The sequence below is a fragment of the Hevea brasiliensis genome, chromosome 8 (genome assembly GCF_030052815.1).
Source record: "Hevea brasiliensis isolate MT/VB/25A 57/8 chromosome 8, ASM3005281v1, whole genome shotgun sequence".
Lineage (NCBI taxonomy): Eukaryota > Viridiplantae > Streptophyta > Magnoliopsida > Malpighiales > Euphorbiaceae > Hevea > Hevea brasiliensis.
Window position 1 is genome coordinate 88,300,905 of NC_079500.1, and position 20,883 is coordinate 88,321,787.

Below are 20,883 nucleotides of genomic sequence, written 5' to 3' on the forward strand. Positions count from 1 at the left end.
AGCAGGAGGCAAATGGAGGAAGGATAGCCATTGGGTTTTCTTTTTTGTTATGAATTTTATTGGTTGCAAATGGTTTTGTGTTGATAATTTATTCTTATTGTTATTATTAAATTTAAAATATAATGAAAATATTTTAGAGATTTGAAATATTTCTCTCTCCTATGACCCATATCCTAATAGAATCATGGATTGAAGACTCCTAGAAGTCAAATATATGAACAACTATCTTAATTTAAAAACAAATCGAATTGAATGACCATTTGAACTGAGAAGGGAAGGACTCATGCACATTCCCTAAGTAATAATAGAACATAATTTTATACACCAGTACTCACCTTGGCTGAAACATACAAAGAGAGAAATGGAATGGTTGTCACCTAAACTTCCTCATTTTGTTCTTAAGTTCTTTAGGGGTTTAAATTAAAGTCATAAGCTCTCTAGCTTATTGAATTTGAGTTCTAAAGGGCTTAAGGGATTTGAAACATTAAATATTCCTAGAGTTTGGAGTGTTTATAAAATGACAAAAGCTACTGTTTCAATCCATGCAAGGTGTACATACTGCAAAACTATGATTTGAGGGCACTAATCCAATCACTATGCATGCATTCAATTAATTAGAATGAGCTATATTTTTTGTTTTCATTATTTTAGGGGTTGTTTTAATTAAAATTTTTATCCTTTGCATATGTAAATTATTTAGGACATTAAATTTTTTATTCTTTGTATGGTTGAATTATCTTTGTAATTTTAGTTTTCTATTTTAATTATTTATTTTAAAGTATGAAATTCTTAATTTCACCTTCCTTCTCTTTAGTTTTAAGATTTTATATTTTAAAAAGGATGGTAATTTTGTTTTTTTCTTTTTTTACTTTTAGGAGTGTTGGATGTGTAATTCATTCCTTAGTTGCTTATTTTTATGTAACTGATTTTAGAACTTATAAATTAACATTTTTTTAGTTTTATTTTTTTTGTAATTATCTTTGAAAAGTTATGGACTTGACTTAGTTAGTAGAGGGCAAATTAGGGAACATGTTTTTGTTTATTCAATGTGGGTACAATGGATTAGTTATAATTGATGGGTTACACAGTGGGAGGTAACCATCTACCTTCCCCATACAAAGGTGAATAATGTTAGAAAAGATAGATGGGAAGACTCGAAATCGAAACCTCCCACTCCTTACACTTTAAAGGCATAAGAAACCAATTAGACTACCTTTGATTGGCAACTAGTGAACATGTTATAAGTTGTGGCCATAGTTAATATCTCTTTGACAATAATAGCTCCCTTTAAATTCAATTATATGTTTATTACCAAGAGAAGACAGGTCAAGTAAAGGAAGGAATGGGTTGGTAGGGAAAGGCGTCTCTTTTCCTCTCAAGCTTTTTTTCTCTTTGTGGTTTTAGTCCATCTTTCTTGCCTTGTTTTTTGGCCATTCTCTACCCCATCTAAGCAAGGGATAGCTCCCCCTTCTGCCTGAAGAGAGTGGGTCTCTCCCTCCCCACCTCTGGGTGGGTTTGTAGATAAGTTTTTATGGGTGCTTCTTTGTCACGACCCAACCTATGGGCCGGACCGGCACTAGGACCTGGGCCAGCCTAAAGCCCCCGAGGCCCGTAGTAAGCCTTAACTGTTCATTTACCCAATTCTAAGGCCCATTGGGCCCAAATTCAAGAAACCAAACGGACAGTCCCCATAAAATGGACTTTCCAACGGGGAGTTTTTGACTCACCCGACCTGTAAACACAATAAATACTCAATTGGGGAGCTCAGCTCACCCTCCACATACTCATCAACATAAAATAAATGGGAGCTCAGCTCCCTCATCCAATCCATCAACATGCATAACATATTTAAGTTTACAGGTCCAACATGATAAAAATATTACAGACCAAATTCAAATAAATATTGCTAACACATGCGGAAATTCTAGGAGTAATTAAAATTACACAAACATGGATAAACAACCTGCGAAGGATAAAAGCAGGTTAACCCAGAACAAAATATCCTCCTGTGGCCTGTAATATCAATCTTAACTATAATCTCTATAACTATCTGAAACTAATGCAACCTGTAGAGTGAAATGCAACATTAACATCATATTCACATCATAGCATCAAAAAGGTAATTTGGAGCACTCACGCACCCTGTAGCATCAATCATAATATATTGGGAGCGATCCCTCTCTTAAATCCAACTGGTGAAGAACTCAAGCGGACTTTCGCAATAAACCAAATCGAGGGTCAAGAACTCAAGCCGTGACTACCCCTCAAAGGAAGAACTCAAGCCGTGACTACCGTCCTATCCATAGTCCACACCACATCACACGCACGCCAACGCACTTTGCTCCAAATTACCACAACAACACTCATGGCACATTATGATTATGAATGCAACATAAATTGTGCCTAGAGTTTAACTACATAAATATATTCATATAAGTGATGCATGGGCATCTTGAACATATAATAATATCGAAATTATAATTAAAATTAATATTTTACTCACGGACTTAACGACAAATCGGAGGAAGAAGCTCACACGACAATTACATTACATCTATTTAATAAATTTGACTCAATACAAACAAAGAAAAATATCAAGTCGTCCTAAGTCGAAAATCAGTCTCCTATACCTAGGACCTACCCAACGCAAAAGGGCTAAAAACGCACTTCTATACTCACAATCCATATATCATTCAATCATATCACACAGCCCTCTGGGCCCATCAAATCATTTATCCATCACAATACGCAAAATTTCAATTTAGTCCTTATTATTGATCATTTTTGCAAAACGCCCAAACAAGCTCTAAAAATTATAAAACTTTGCGTCCTTAGCAATATTACTAAGCTATTGCAAAAAGAATCGTAATTTTCTAAGCTACCACGAATATTTTACGGATTTTTAATCCTATTTAAGCACTAGAAAATTACGAAAAAACAAGGTTTGGGTTTACCTTTGCGATTCCGCCTTCGGGACGACTCGACAATGGGGTAGGCAAAATCTCGGAGACTTTTGCCGAATTTCCGCGAATTGAGAATACCTACACGAAGCCCATAACACGGGGTTAGTACATAAATTTTCAGAATTTTCTAAGCTCATTTAATGCTCGGAAAAACCGTGACCGTAGGACCACCAAAAACGTTGTCGGAAAATTTTGAAATTAATATCCCGAAGCTCTCGTCGAGTGGAGCGTGCTAGTAGCCTCGGTTTCTCGTGGGATTCACGGTTTTGAAATCTAGCCCAAAAGTCGAAATGGCGAAAATCTTCGAGCAAAAATCGGACAATCCGCTCGATGGATTTGGCGTTCTTGGTGTCTATGGAAAGCTCTCGAGTAGATGATTTTAGACACAAGACCGGTCCAATCGGTGGCCGGATCGGCGGATTGGCCGTGGAAGTCGGCGAGGAGAGAGAAAGCGGGAGAGAAAAGAGAGGGACGGAGAAGAAAAAGGAAGAAGGAAAAGGATCTCGATTCGAAATACAAAATTTTGAATTTTCGAGGTCCAAAAATTCTGAAAAAAATTCCGTAAAACTCAGAAAAATACGTAGACTCCAAATATATTTTTAGTTTTGCCACGTGGTCTTTAAATTAATTTTTAAAAATCATCAAAGTTTATATTTTCGGAAAATCGAACCCAATTTTTAAAATCCGAAAAATCTCAAAAAAATTCCTAAAATTCAAATAAAATTAAAACACAGAAAATACTCATAAATAATAAAATTTTGGGGTGTTACATTCTTTTTCATGCAGACAGATATTTACAGAGAGGGACAATCTTGTTCGATTGAAGGTAAGCTTTTGGTTCTTGTAATTGTGACTATGTTTGATGGGTTAACTCTGTGAGAAGGAGTTCTCCTTTTATGCATCTGAATGGTATCTCAAGGGTCACTCTACCAACCTCTCTATTTCTGTCACTGGATCCAAATGGCTACCAGAGATTGAGATTGCTGAGTAGCTCTACTGTTCAGCCTTGTTGCAGGTCACTTGTAACATTCTCACTTTAACTAATCCATACGTTCTGCTGTTCTGGTAACCAATGTCGGTCCGGGCAGCTAGAATATTTGGAATCATACTTAGGCTAGAGTGAGGAGTTATAAATAAACCAAATAATGACAAAAAAAATTAAGAAAAACTTTTAAAAATGAAATGCACTAAGGTTAAATGAGCCGTAGCCCCAGTGATGATTGACCTTAACGGGAAGTGACGGCGAAGGCCATTAGTAACCCTAGACCTAGGGAAAACTCCATGAAATTATTTTTGAGATTTTAGGGAAGGATTATTGGGGTTTCAATGATAATAAAATGCTAAGAAAACATAAGGAAAATTTAATCAATCGGTACACACAATTTTAGTTCGTTAAGCAAAACAAATGGCATTTTGGTCATTTCATCTACAGAGATGATTTTGACTAACTTGTCCAATTAAGTAAGTGAATCATATGACATAAAATATGAATAAATATTTATGAAAAATTTATTAAAAATGAGTAATGAAAGAAGAAAAGAAAAGAAAAACAAAAATGAAATAAAAATCACATTTATGACATAAGCATGATGCAATTAAAATGTTTTACTCAATCAAATTTTGAAAAGTCATTATACACTACTTAAAAAGAGAGAAAATGAGTTAAAAAATGAAAAACAAATTCTGCCATTCATCTCCTTCAACCAGCCGACTCCCATTCTCTGTCCTTTCACCATTTTTATTCCAAACTTCTCACTAGAAATTGGTTGAAAAATCACCATAAAATCATAAGCTTTCTTCACAAAAACTCCTCACACCTTAAACCATCTCGAGGCAACAATTAGAAGAAGAAATGAAGGAGATTTATAAGTCACAAAAGAGGTTAGTGTCTAATATTTCATCTCTCTCTTTAATTTCTTGTTTAAGAACATGATTTAAGTTGAATTAGTAAGAAAAGAAATGAAAATTATGTGTGTATATATATATCCCATGATTTTGATAGCCATAGATGGGTTAGGATTTGATGAATTTCCTTGAAACAAAGTGGTATGTAAGCTGCCCTTGACATGAGTTGAGTAATTGAACAATTAAGTGCAAGTTTGATGCATGAATGGAACTTGAAAATTTGGAGACTTGAGCAAAATTAGGGTTTGCTCATGTAATGGTATATGAACATTGTAATGGTCAATTATTGACCATTTGGCTATATTTGATGAGGAATTAAAGTGATTTATGACAATGGAATTGAGGTTAGGTATGCTGCCCTAGGTGACCTGCAGGGCTGGGTGTGAGTCCAACAAGTTAAGGTAGCTGTAACTTGAAAGGTGTAGGTTTAATTGGTGCAAGGCCAATTGGACATGAAACTAGACCTATAATGGCACAACTTTGGTGAAGAAACCCTACCCAGTAAACCAAACCAAGTTGACATAAAAACTACCCTAATCTGGGTGACCAATATGCTGTCCTTGGAAAATGACCAAATGAACAGTGTTTGTTCAAATGGTCATAACTCAGTGTAGAAAAGTCCAATTGACCTGAAATTTATATCAATGAAAAGCTTAGACAATTTAGAACAACTTTTATGAAGAATACCAAACCAAATTCTAACCATAACCCATCTGAATTCTAACCAAAGTCGGGGTATCAAAACTGCCAGAGCCATTTCTGCCTAGAAATTTTGGGTAGATACTAATCCGGCCAGTCCTAAAGAAAGTAGCATAACTTGAGCTAGAAAAATCCAAATGGAGTGATTCAAAAAGGAAATTAAAGAAAACATATAAAGGAACAACTTTGATTAAGAACATTTGGCAAAATTCTCATTGTAGAATTGTTTAATGAAATAGTGAACTCTAGCACCCAAAACTGAAATTTTTGATTTATTTCCTATTGGTTTTATGTATTGATTGGCAACTAATGCCAACACTTTTATGAACCAAAATGTGGTATCTTGGTGAACTTAGGTTCAACAAATCTATTATAAATTAAAAATTCAACATTTGAGTGGAAATAGTCAAGTGAATAATGACATTTACATTACAAAAATAAATAATTAAATCATTAACTATGTAAAATGCCCTAGTATGCCTAGAATGATTGGTTTGGATAGGTTGGCATGCCAATAGGGTTCTGTTAGCAGTACTGCATATGGCTTTATGTCATTCTGTGTTTTATGGCCTTACGTGCCATTATGTGATATAATAGTCTTTGGCTATTTTGATTGAGTTTACTATACTTGGTTTTCATGCCTAATAAATATTACAGCTTATTAACTGTTTTGTTGCACACCGAGAGACACAATGTGACCGATGATGTGATGACCTAAGGTACTTGGTACCCAGTGCCAGTTTATCCGTTTATCCAGTTCAGTCGACTAGTATAGGTTACTTGGGCAATCAAGATAAATCTTACTAAATTTTAATAAAATAATACTACAATAATTGTCAGAAACTTAGTCTACATAAAATGTCAGCATACATTCTGTACATCCATTTTATTTTAGCTATTTTATTTTATATTGGCACCATTAAGCAGTATTGCTTTGCGTGTTGCTTTTGCCACGCGCAGGTACTGGAGACATAGCTAGGAAGCCTAGCAGACCTCAAACCGGGTGATTAGTCAGATCTACGCAGAGTCCAGAGTCAACTCTTATTTGTAGTGCACTTGGTAGGATATTAGGATTTTGGGTTGTATTTTGTACTTTGCATTTTGTACTAGTTCATGATTGTAATTACAAACTCAGGAAATCATATGATAATGTAAATATATGAAGTTACATGTTACTGTAATTATCAGTATATTTTATTGAGAAATAAAATGTTAGGGAGTTATTCATGAAATTGATTCAAAATGTGATATGAACAAAATTTTGAAAATTGTGTTGAAGTTAGTAGATTGAGTTGATATGTATGTATATTGGAGTTCTAGATCTGAAAACCATATTGGAAGTGTTTTTTAACACGTTCAGAAGAACTATTTTTTCAATTTACAGCCAGCACTCTACCAGATTTTCTATAAAATTTACGGAAAATTCAGATTAATCAAATTTGCAATTAAATGATATAATTGGTAAAACTTTACACTTAGTGACTAATTAATAAATGAATTAAGAAGGGTAAATTGTAATGGAATAAGATATAGTGCTCCGGCACACTGTGTGACATATCTTGCTCGGCTACACTGTAGACGGGTAAGGGGTGTCCCATTTAGTGGTATCAGAGCATCGGTTTAGGCTTTTCTAGGCCTAGATAGAGTGCATACCATTGCATTGCATTTGTAAGTGTTGAGGTGACACTGATGCAGATCTGTTTGTTTTCTTATTTTGATTAGAATATGGATCCTGCTTCTCAAAGAGCAGTTGATGAAGAGGTGGAGAGTCATGCTCCACCAAGGGCTAAATCAGGAGACAGGGGAGAACCTGCTCCACCAGCAACTGAGGCACCTGCCCAACCTCAGTTTGCGTTATTCCAGCAAATGACTAAATTTTACCGATAAATGATGGGGGCAATTCCACCACCACAACCACAGCCACAACCTCCACCACCACCACATAAGTCCAATCTGGAAAAGCTACGAAAACATGGGGCTATAGATTTCTTTGGGAAGAAGGAGGATGACTCCATGATAGCTGAAAATTGGTTGGATAGAACTGAAAGAGTGTTGAAACATCTTCATTGCACCCTCGAGCAGAACCTGGAGGATGCTGTGTACCCTCGAGCAGAACCTAGAGGATGCTGTGTCCCTACTTCAAGATGATGCACACCAGTGGTGGGACACAGTATCCAGTGAGGTGCATCCAGATTAGATCACCTGGGATTTCTTCCTCACAAAGTTTCAGGAAGAAGTATATTAGTAAAGTGTACCTAGAAGAGAGAAGAAGAGAATTTATTAGTCTAAGACAGAGGCAGCTATCAGTGGCAAAATATGAGCGTGAATTTGTCAGACTGAGCCGATATGGGAGGGAGATAGTCCCTACAGAGGCTGAGAGGTGTAGAAGTTTTGAAAAAGGGCTAAATGACAATATTAAGGTCATGATAACAGCATTAGAGATTATGGATTTTGCCAAATTAGTCAATGCTGCATTGAAAGTAGAAAGAGTCAGAATAAATGAGCAAAACAGAAGGAAAAGACAGTAGAAAAGGGGTCTAGGTCAGTCCAGCTCATTCTCTGCTCCCAGTAAAAAGTTTAAGGGTCCTCCTGCTCAGAGTTTGGGTCAACCACAAGGTCATGATCATTCCCAGGGGCCCAGACCATAGTTCACACCTAGGAGAGGCCAGTCCACCCCATCTATGGGCAGCTCTCTAGGGGCGGTGTTCAGGGGACTATCCCCAGCATCTTCTGCCTATCCATACTGCTAGAAGTGGCATAAGGGGGAGTGTTGGCGAATGACTGGTGCTTGCTTACGATGCGAGTATACTGAACATCAGATCAGAAACTATCCGAAGAGGACTACTACAACTGCCCCAACACAAGTAGATAGGCCTGCCCCTGCACCTCAAAGGGGTAGGAAGTTCGGTAAATCTGAGGCAGCTGGTCCATCACAAAGGCCTGCATCTGAGTCAGCCGAGAGGCCAGAGGCCAGAGTACCTTCCAGAGCTTATGCCATGAGAGCCCAGGAGGAGCAAGATGCCCCAGATGTCATTAGGGGTACATTCTTCCTCTACACTTTGCCTGTGCATGCATTGGTGAATCCGGGATCTACCCATTCATATATCTGTATCAAGCTACCCGTAGAGAGGGGAGTCTCAGTAGAGGAGAGTGACCAAGACATTCTGGTCACAAATCCACTAGGCCACAGTATGGTAGTGAATAAGGTGTATAAAAGTTACCCGTTGAGGATTCAGGGGCATGAATTCTCGGCAGACCTAATTGAATTGCCCTTCCACGGGTTTGACGTGATTTTGGGAATGGACTGGTTGTCACTTCATCAGGCAATAGTTGATTGTAAACTGAAGAGGATTTCTCTGAACACTCCTGAGGGTAATGAGATTACAGTTGTAGGGGAACGGATAGATTTCTTGTCCAATGTCATCTCATCCACAGTTGCAAGAAAATTGATGAGAAAGGGCTGTGAAGCCTACCTAGCACATGTGGTTGATACTAGGCAGGCTAAGCCAAACCTGTGTAATATACCCACAGTAAGAGACTTCCCATATGTGTTTCTTGAAGAATTGTCTGGTTTACTACCAGAAAGGAAAGTCGAATTTGCTATTGAGGTAATGCCGGGTATAGCACCAATTTCTATTGCTCCTTATAGGATAGCCCCCACTGAATTGAAGGAGTTAAAAATCCAGTTGTAAGAGTTACTGGATAAGGGGTTCATATGCCCCAGTGTGTCACCATGGGGAGATCTATTGCTGTTTGTGAAGAAGAAGGATGGGACCTTAAGATTGTGCATTGATTACTGGCAATTGAACAAAGTAACTGTGAAGAATAAATATCCGTTGCCCAGAATTGATGATCTATTTGATCAATTGAAGGGAGCCGGTGTATTTTCAAAAATTGATCTCAGATCAGGGTATCATCAGCTTAGGGTAAAGGATACAGATGTGTCTAAAACTGCATTCAGAACTCGATATGGGCATTATGAATTCCTAGTGATGCCATTTGGGTTAACAAATGCACCAGCAGCATTCATGGACCTTATGAACCGTATCTTTCATCCATATTTAAATCGGTTTGTAGTGGTCTTTATTGATGATATTCTGGTGTATTCCAAGACTAGGGAAGAACACGATGAACATTTGAGGATTGTTCTGCAAACCCTGCGAGAAAAGAAGCTATATGCTAAGCTATCCAAGTGTGACTTCTGGATGAGTGAAATCTCCTTCCTTGGACATATAGTATTAGCTGAGGGGATTAGAGTGGATCCCAAGAAGATAGAAGCAGTGATGGAATGGAAGCCTCCCAGAAATACAACTGAGGTCAGAAGTTTCTTGGGGCTAGCTAGGTATTACAGAAGATTTGTGAAGAGGTTCTCTCTCATAGCTGCTCCAATGACCAAGCTATTACACAAGGATGTGAAATTTGGCTGGAACGATAAGTGTCAAGCCAGTTTTGAGAGTCTGAAGGCTATGTTAACAAAGGCAACAGTGTTAACACAGCCGGTGTCAGGAAAGGACTTCATGATCTGCAGTGATGCCTCACATAATGGGTTAGGGTGTGTTCTGATGCAAGAGGGGAAAGTGGTCACCTATGCTTCCAGGCAATTAAGGCCATATGAATAGAACTACCCTACTCATGATTTGGAGCTAGCAGCAATTATCTTCGCACTGAAGATATGGAGGCATTATTTGTATAGTGAAAAGTGCTACATCTATACAGACCACAAAAGTCTAAAATAATTGCCAACCTAGAAGGAGCTCAACCTTAGACAGAGGCGATGGATTGAGTTCCTAAAGGACTATAATTGTGTGATAGATTACCATCCTAGGAAGGCAAATGTAGTTATTGATGCCTTGAGCATAGAGTCCATCACAGCTTTAAGATCACTAAATGCCCATCTGTCCCTAGCTCAAGATGGAGCTATTTTGGCTGAGTTACAAGTGAGGCCAAATCTACTATAGCAGATATAAGATGGGCAGAAGGCAGATGAAAAATTAATGGCTATTGTGGGTAAAATCTCAGAGGAAAAAGAAACTGATTATAAGGTGAAAGCAGATGGGTGTCTGTACTACAAAGGAAGAGTGTGTGTATCGGATAATGGGGAAATGAAGATCAGTATCTTGAAAGAGGCACACACTAGTGTTTATGCTATGCACCTAGGAAGCATAAAAATGTATAATGATTTGAAGCCTCATTATTGGTGGCCTGGTATGAAGAAGGATATAGCTGACTATGTTACTAAGTGCTTGACATCTCAGCAAGTTAAGCAGAACATCAAGTTCTATCAGAATTGCTACAGCCTATAAGCATACCTGAATGGAAATGGGATTGGGTCACTATGGATTTTATCAGTGGTCTACCTTTCACCCAGAAGAAGCATGATACAGTGTGGGTGATAGTGGATAGATTGACGAAGTCAGCATATTTTCTGCCAGTTAGGACTGACTACTCACTGGAGAAGTTAGCAGAGTTGTATATCAGTGAAATAGTTAGACTGCACGGAATCCCACTTTCCATCATATCTGATCGAGACCCAAGGTTTACATCAAGATTTTGGAAGAAGTTGTAAGAAGCCTTGGGCACACAACTCTACTTTAGCACAGCTTTTCATCCTCAGACGGATGGACAGTCGGAACGAGTAATCTAGGTCCTTAAGGATATGCTAAGAAGTTGTGTCATTGAGTTTGAGGGGAGTTGGGATAGATATCTCCCAATGGCAGAATTCGCATACAATAATAGCTACCAAGCTAGCATTCAAATGGCCCCGTACGAAGCACTGTATGGGAGGAAGTGTAGAACCCCAGTATGTTGGACTGAATTGGGCGAAGATAAGCTGGTAGGACCATACTTGGTGAAACAGACTGAGGAGAAAGTAAAGATAATCAAAGCTAATTTAAAGGTTGCTTCAGATAGACAGAAATCTTATGCCGACTTGAAGAGAAAAGAGATAGAGTATGCAGATGGCTACAAAGTGTTTCTCAAAGTCTCACTGTGGAGTACTGAGGTTTGGAAGGAAGGGTAAGTTAAGCCCTAGGTTCATTGGCTCATATGAAGTCATTGAACGTGTGGGACCAGTGGCCTATCGGCTAGCTTTACCGCCAGAACTGGATAAGATCCACAATGTATTTCATGTGTCTATGCTAAGAAGATACCGCTCAGACCCTTCACATGTCATCTCCATGGAAGAGATTGAAATCCAATCGGACTTGACATATGCAGAAGAACCCATACAGATTCTGGCTTGGAAAGTGAAGGAACTGAGAAATAAATAAATTCCACTGGTGAAAGTACTTTGGAGGCACCATAATACCGAGGAGGTAACTTGGGAAAGTGAAGAGAAGATGAGGCAACAGTTTCCTATTTTTGCTTGGTTTTATAACCCCGCAAGTGCATGGATCGCTAACAAGTAATAAAGTGATGAGTAGAGTATCATTCCCACGAGGAATTTGTTTAGCAAGTACCAATCTACATAGTAATTTTGACTATTTAGGCTATCGAATACTTAGGGAATGAAGTTTGTTAACTTTAAACACTAGAATGGTAAACTTAAAATGAAATGATTTATTTTGAAACAATTCTGGAATTAAGATTTCACACTTGAATCTTACTAGGGATGTTATCTAGTTTATTTGCTGGATTGAGAGTCATTTTCCTTGATGGAAATCAGTCCTAAGTTATCCTAAATCATCTCTCAAGGCACCTAGGGTGTATTCTAATTAACTTAAACCCTACTTTCGTAGCGATTAAATTAATTAAAATTCTTTAAGATTTTTTACCAATTTTGAAGTTGCACAAAGGTATCAGCCTATGTCTAGGTCAGAATTTCTAGGTTCAAGATCTTGATTTTCTAATGTTAATCTTTACCTTTCAGTCCTTCAATTAATATCTACAATCATGGCTAAGTGGGTACCAGCACATAGCATGCATTAAGATCACAAGAAATTAAATCAAGAAACGAATCTCAAATCCAATAAATAAAACTTAGTGTTCATCCATAATAATAATTACAAGCGTTACTCTCCCAAATCTAGAATAAGAAAACTACTCACTCATGGTGAGTTTAGCAAACATCATGATAAAAGGTAAAAATAATAAAAAGAAAATCATGTAGAAGAAATAAAATAATAAAAATCTGTTTAGGGAGATGAAACGAAGGAACCGAAGAGAGTTTGCAGCTTTGATCTAATGGAGCTTCAGCTGGAAAACTCCTTTTTGTAATGATGTTTCTCTCCTCGAGACGGTTGCAGAGTGTGGATTTCTCTCCTTCAAAAACTCCTCAAAAGTGATGTCAAAAGATAAAAGAGAAAGTCGCCCGTCCAACCTGCCAACTGTCAGTCCCTATCAATCCCCTGTTTTCTCTTCTATTTATAGTGGTTTCTCTAGGGTTAGGTCATTTTGAGTCCAAAAGGCTTTAGGAGTCTCATTTGAATCAGAAAACAGGAGGGGAATTCGAGTTACAAAACTGGCTGCCGCATAGTACATGGCCCGTATGTCACTACACGGGTCCCGACATATAGGGCCATGTAACTTGCTGGAGGAGAATTGCGAAGTTTTGCATTGGCACAGAGAGTTACATGGGTCTGCGCCAACTACACAGGCCTGCGCCAACTACACAGGCCTGGTTACACGGGTCGTGTACTATTGCTCCCATAAGGTTCTTCAAGCTTGTGTCCGATAGAGACTTACACGGGTTCCTGCAGATTACACGGGTCTAATTACACGACCCGTTTACTTGTATTTCTCCATTGATTCTCTTGGCTTTCTTCTGGCAGAGAGTTACACGGGTCTGTGGCTTGGTTTACACGACCCGTGTACTTTGTATCAGCAGCAATTCTCTATCTCTTGACTTCTCCAGGCTTTCCTTTGCACTCCTATACTCTGGGGCTTCACCCAAACACATGAAATGATGCAAAAAACATGGAATTAAGGGCTTGCCAATAGAAATTACAAAAACTAATGAAATCAACTACTATGCATGAAAATACTTGCCTAAATACTATGAAATAGTATACAAATGTGCTTAAAAACAGCTATACAATTCAAGTGTATCATTCCTTCAGCTGTTTGCATCAGGTAATTTCGAGGACGAAATTTTTATTAGAGGGGAAGAGCTATAACATCCTCACTTTAGCTAATCCATACATTCTACTGTTCCAGTGACCAATGTCAGTTCGGGCAGCTAGAATATTTGGAATCATAATTAGACTAGAGTGAGGAGTTATAAATAAACCAAATAATGATAAGAAAAATTAAGGAAAATTTTTAAAAATGAAATGCACTAAGGTTAAATGAGCCATAGCCCCAGTGATGAGTGACCCTGACGGGAAGTGACGGCAAAGGCCGTTAGTAACCCTAGACTCAGGGAAAACTCCATGAAATCATTTTTGGGATTTCAGGGAAGGATTATTGGGGTTTCAATGATAATAAAATGCTAAGAAAACACAAGGAAAATTTAATCAATCAGTACACACAATTTTAGTTCGTTAAGCAAAATGAAGGGCATTTTGGTCATTTCATCTGCAGAGATGATTTTTGACCAACTTGTCTAATTAAGTAAATGAATTATATGACATAAAATATGAATAAATATTTATGAAAATTTTATTAAAAATGAGTAATGAAAGAAGAAAAGAAAAGAAAAACAAAAAAGAAATAAAAATCACATTTATAAATAAGCATGATGCAATTAAAATGTTTTTACTCAATCAAATTTTGACAAGTCATTATACACTACTTAAAAAGAGAGAAAACGAGTTAAAAAATGAAAAACAAATTCTACCATTCATCTCCTTCAACTAGCCGACTCCCATTCTCTGTCCTTTCACCATTTTTATTCCAAACTTCTCACTAGAAATTGCTTGAAAAACCACCATAAAATCATAAGCTTTCTTCACAAAAACTCCTCCTCACACCTTAAACCATCTCTAAGCAGAAATTAGAAGAAGAAATTAAGGAGATTTATAAGCTCAAGTTGGCTCCCAAAACAGGTTAGTGTCTAATATTTCATCTCTCTCTTTAATTTCTTATTTAAGAACATGATTTAAGTTGAATTAGTAAGAAAAGAAATGAAAATTATGTGTATATATATATATATCCCATGATTTCGGCAGCCATATATGGGTTAGGATTTGATGAATTTCTTTGAAACAAAGTGGTATGTAAGCTGCCCTTGACATGAGTTGAGTAATTGAACAATTAAGTGCAAGTTTGATACATGAATGGAACTTGAAAATTTGGAGACTTGAGCAAAATTAGGGTTTGCTCATGTAATGGTATATGAACATTGTAATGGTCAATTAGTGACCATTAAGCTTTATTTGATGAGGAATTAAAGTGATTTATGACAATAGAATTGAGGTTAGGTATGCTGCCCTAGGTGACCTACAGGGCTAGGTGTGAGTCCAGCAAGTTGGGGCAGTTGTAACTTGAAAGGTGTAGGTTTAATTGGTACAAGGCTAATTGGACATGAAACTAGACCTATAATGGCACAACTTTGGTGAAGAAACCCTGCTCAGAATACCAAACCAAGTTGACCTACAAAACTACCCTAATCCGGGTGACCAATATGCTATCCCTGGAAAATGACTAAATGAACAGTGTTTGTTCAAATTGTTATAACTCAGTCTAGAAAAGTCCAATTGACCTGAAATTTATATCAATGAAAGCTTAGACAATTTAAAACAACTTTCATGAAGAACACCAAACCAAATTCTGACCATAACGCATCTGAATTGCTAACCAAAATTAGGGCATCAAAACTGCAGGACCATTTTTGCCCAGAAATTCTGGGTAGATGCTTATCTAGCCAGTCCTAAAGAAAGTAGCATAACTTGAGTTAGAAAATTCCAAATGGAGTGATTCAAAAAGAAAATTAAAGAAGACACATAAAGGAACAACTTTGATTAAGAACATTTGGCAAAATTCTCATTGTAGAATTGCCTAATGGAACAGTGAACTCTAGCACCTAAAACTGAAATTTTTGATTTATTTCCTATTGGTTTTAAGTATTAATTAGCAACTAATGCCAACACTTTTATGAACCAAAATGTGGTATCTTTGTGAAGTTAGGTTCAACAAATCTATTGTAAATTAAAAAGTCAACCTTTGAGTGGAAATAGTTAAGTGAATAGTGACATATACATTACAAAAATAAATAATTAAATCATTAACTATGTAAAATGCCTTAGTATGCCTAGAATGATTGGTTTGGATAGGTTGGCATGCCAATAGGGTTCTATTAGCAGTATTGCATATGGCTTTATGCCATTCTGTGTTTTATGGCATTACCTACCATTCTGTGATATAATAGACTTTGGCTATTTTAATTGAGTTTACTATACTTGGGTTTCATGCCTAATAAATATTATAGCTTATTAGCTATTCTGTTGCACACCAAGAGACACAATGTGACTGATGGTGTGATGGCCTGAGGTACTTGGTACCCAGTGCCAGTTTACCCATTTATCCAGTCCAGTCGACTAGTATAGATTACTTGGGCAATCAAGATAAATCTTACCAAATTTTAATTAAATAATACTACAATAATTGCCAGAAACTTAGTCCACATAAAATGTCAGTATACATTCTGTACATCCATTTTATTTTAACTATTTTATTTTATATTGACACCACTAAGCAGTATTACTTAGCGCGTCGCTTTTGCCACGCTCAAGTACTAGAGACATAGCTGGGGAGCCCAACAGACCTCAGACTGAGTGATTAGTCAGATCTGCGCAGAGTCCAGAGTCACCTCTTATCTGTAATGCACATGGTAGGATATTAGGATTTTGAGTTGTATTTTGTACTTTGCATTTTGTACTAGTTCATGATTGTAATTACAAACTTAGGAAATCATATGATAATGTAAATATATGAAATTACATGTTACTGTAATTATCAGTACATTTTGTTGAGAAATAAAATGTTGGGGAGTTATTCATGAAATTGATTCAAAATGTGATATGAACAAAATTTTGAAGATTGTGTTGAAATTTGGAGATTGAGTTGATATGTATGTATATTGGAGTTCTGGATCTGAAAACCATATTGGAAGTTTTTTTTAACAGGTTTAGAAGAACTGTTTTTTCTAATTTACAGCCGGCACTCTGTCGGATTTTTTATAAAATTTGCGAAAAATTCAGATTAATCAAATTTATAAATAAATGATATAATTGGTAAAACTTTACACTTAGTGACTAATTAATAAATGAATTAAGAAAGGTAAATTGTAATGGAATAAGATATGGTGCTCCAGCACACTGTGTGACATATCTCGCTCGGCTACACTGTAGATGAGTAAAGGGTGTCACATCACTATTTGCTTTGTTTTGTGAAGAACCTAGGCCCTCTCTGCTATTTTTGGATTGGGTTTTCTTGCTATTTTTTTTAGTTTGTTTTGCTCAAGAGGAACAAACCCACACCCCCCTCCCTTTAAACTCCAAATCGCTAGACTTCAGTGGTGGTGTGATAACATCAGCTTCCTTTCAATCTCCAGAGAATGGAGATGTAGCGACTGTGTCTTTCTTCTCCAGATTGGTGGAGATGCTAAGGTTTCTTAGTTCTTGGGCTTATTTACCCTTGTATTTTGGATTGCTATTAGAACCTGAGCTTTTGTTCTTTAATTTTGGTGATGTTGGGCCTATTTCTTTGCATTTATTTTTTATCCTAAACTTATACAATATATTTTTAATCCATTGTTAATGAAATATTATCTTTAGAAAAAAAAAATTCAATTACATGTATTTAACTTATTTTTTCAGTTGGATCCCAGCTCAGTTTGAGCTTTTCTATATATATACTCTTAATACCTTTAATATTATTTTTTTTTTTTTGGGGGGGGGGGGGGGGGGTTTAAGGTTTTTCTTTTTATTTATATGCATTGGAAACTTATTAATTTAATGGTGCCATAAATAAATAAAATGGGAAATTTATTAAAAAAATTAATATATATATATTAATAAATTTCCCATTTTATTTATTTATGGCACCATTAAATTAATAAGAGTATATATATATATATATATATATATATATATATATATATATATATATATATATATATATATATATATATATATATATATCTGAGTGTATAAATTAATTTATACACTCAGCCAATTAGAAATTATAATTATATATATATAATAAGACCTATTATATTTTTAGATAGGATTCATCATGATTTTAAATTATTTGTTAATATTTTATTTTATATATATATATAGGGGTAATTTATTATTCCTAATTGTCAACAACACAAATTAATTAATCCAACCTTAGCTAGGCTTATCTAGTAATTTACAAAGGTAGTTGGTGTTGCAAAGCGTGTGGGACCAAATTAGTGAATCTAACCGTCACAAGCATGTGCATAGAATGATGATGGTTATTTACCAGTCATTATAAAACTAATAACCATATATGTCTTTATTATAGCTCCTAGAGTTTCCATTGACTTGTGCCATTTTTGGTCTAAAGCTAAACAATGACTATGGCCCCCCTCTCTCTTTCTCTCTCTATCTGAGCTAAACTATTGTTTTCAATGGAAAAAAATAAAAATAAAAATACTCTTTAACTTAATTTTATTGGATCAACAATATATAACTTTAATTTTTGTTTTTCTGCGGTGTGAGATTCTATATTTCTCATCATTATTTGAGCTTTTATTTAAAATTAATATTTTTAAAAAAATTATAATTACAATGATAATTGTGACCCTTTATCTATATGAACAAAATGAGAGGAAAATTTTAGCATACATTCGAAGTATTAAAACATAATGCTCCCTATAACATATAGTTATAGTTATTCTCTGAATTAAGAGAAGTGCGTCTCATATCTTGTAAGAGAAGAAGCATACGCTTTAAGAGAATACTATTGTTTGAAGGAAAAACTCTTATCCAACACCTTAATTCTATTTGATAAATAGATATTATTAGGTACACTCTGTGCATCTGTATCATATCTCACAAGTATATGAGCTCATTCACCATATTGCAAGAGAGCTCACTTTTCTATGAAAACATGAGCACTGTTTTTATGTGCACTAAGAGTATTCTATAATATTCTATGGATGAAGATTATATAACTTTAATTTTGTAGATTTTTTTTTCTTAGTTGTTGATGAAAAACATCTAAAAAAAATTCAGAAAAGTGGTTTAAGCTTAAGGATCCAATTTATCTGTTTATTGGGTTTGTTATCAAGCTAACTTGGTTGCGCATTCCTTAGCAAAAATGGCTTCGTTGTATGCACGCATTAATTATTAGGAAATTGGTGACAATTACTTCTAGTGGCGTGCAGTGTTGTTGGGGCAAAAAATATAACTGAAAGTCTAGAAAATTTATCATAAGGAGCATGGAATTATAGTATTGATGATTTGTGATTGGTGTAGCTCAAAGAATTAGCCATGATAGTGGGATCTAATTAGTTGCACTAATTATGGCAGACAATCACCATGAATGGTAGGAGTGCAGAGTGCTTCATGGAAAGGGGGAAAAAATCTCTGGGAAGATTTATGCTTTGCTTGTTCTGGTCATACTTGACAATCATTGTTCTACTTTACCATAACAGAAAAGCAAAAGCAATAGAATAAATTAATAATCTCCACTATGCAAAGAAAAAAAGGATATATCTCTATAAATTCATATGATGGAATTTTTTTTTTTTTTTTTTTTTTGCTATTTTTGGAGAAATTCAGAATACATTTTCACATTTTGCATAATCAAGTCTCAATCTGACATGCTAGAGAAGTTAGAATTTTCCATTCTAAGAGAAAAATAGATCAAAATTTTTCGGACTTAAACATGATAGCTATTAGCTATCTAGCCATTCATTTCATTCTGATTACCTTATCAATGTGTAACAGAATTAAAAGGATGGGCATATATATGGATATATACTAGAAATTTTATGTCTAAGTTCTGGTCAATGGAGAGCAAGCTTTTGATGCTTGGTTTTAGGAGAAGAAGAATCAGGACCTGACTCACAGAGGTCTAGACCCCTCTTCTTGCTCAAACAAGCACTCAAATTGTTGAAAGAGTCTTGGTAAATTAATCGAGCTGCCGGAGAAATGGTCACAGGTGGGATCTCAATGGAGTCTAGTTGTGGAGGTGGGTGCTGCCATTGAGGGAGAGGTCCAGCCAGTAGAAGGGTCTGCAACAAAGGTCCAGCTTCCTTCACTGCCTGCAGAAGCTTCCCTTTCTCAGGCAATGGCCTATCTGCTGCTAATTTTTGTATCACTTCAGGCACTGGTTGCTGGTGAATTGGGTCACTAAACTGTGAAGAAACTATGATTTTGCAAGGACCAAGAGGGGCTATGTGATTGTGGGAGTCACCATTTTCACTGCTAGAAGATCCAGAGAGTGGAGGAGGAGTTTCGCGTTTGAGGTTTTGAATTTCTTCTTTTAGCAGTAGCTGCTGCTGAATCTGCAGATTTTGAGGCTCCTTCTGTTTTTTAAGAACTAGTTGCTGGAGAGCAATTTTTTCAGACATTAGCTTTTGGCATTCTACTTGGGCTTCATTTCTTTCTTCAATAGCCTTGCTTAAAAGATCTTTGAGATGAACCATCTCAACTTCTCTTCTTTCAATCTCCTCCTTAGCCGAAAAAATTGTTGCCTCTAGCTCTGTTATGTACAAGAGACAATATCTCAACTCTTCAATACCCTGTCAAAATTCAACAAAAATGAGCAAAACCCACTACTCCAAAAACAACATTAAATAGCAAAAAAAAAATAAAAAATTTCCCAAAAGGTCCAAGAACAAGTACACAAACATGATACACTTACCTCATCTTGGTAGAAATAAGCCAAGCTAAGAGGACTGCAGTGATCCTCCATTTTTTTAAACTTTACCTGAAGGAAGGGCTTGAAAGAGAGTTGTGGCCTTGTGGGTTTTGAAGTACTTGGTTGTGACTAGCTAGCTCTCTTTCCCTTTTTATTCTCTCTTTTTCTTGTCATGGAACATGAAGGGTTAGACAATATACACTAAAGTCCAAAAGAAAAAAAGGCAAGTGCAGATGCAAATAGATTTTATGTGGACAAAGAGCCAATACTACTAGTTTTAAGGAGGGAATGCAAAAATGAATTATAGCCGCAGGCCTACAGCCTCCCTAAGTAGATGCTTCTTCTTTGCTTTATTTACCGCACAAGAGCTCTGCAAGCGCCAATATTGGGCTTTGCTATGCTTGCACGTGTACGTGTCAAAGTAAAATTTGTGATGTTAATTAAAGATGGGTTTCTTTTGTCTCCCTTAATATAACAACCATCTAAATGATTTTCTCTTAATTAAATGGGTATAAGTATTATTATTTGCTCTCTTCATTAA

At 36.2% G+C, this 20,883-nt stretch overlaps 1 protein-coding gene across 1 annotated transcript; it reads right to left on the reverse strand.

The window, feature by feature from the left end:
• Positions 1 to 19,317: 19,317 nt before the first annotated feature.
• Positions 19,318 to 20,598, reverse strand: LOC110653519 (uncharacterized). The gene is made up of 2 exons (XM_021809194.2): positions 20,346 to 20,598; positions 19,318 to 20,223 (listed from the first exon to the last, which is right to left on the reverse strand). Exons 1-2 carry the CDS (start codon positions 20,394 to 20,396, stop codon positions 19,486 to 19,488), a joined length of 789 nt encoding a protein of 262 aa, XP_021664886.2. The 5' UTR covers positions 20,397 to 20,598; the 3' UTR covers positions 19,318 to 19,485.
• Positions 20,599 to 20,883: the final 285 nt, after the last annotated feature.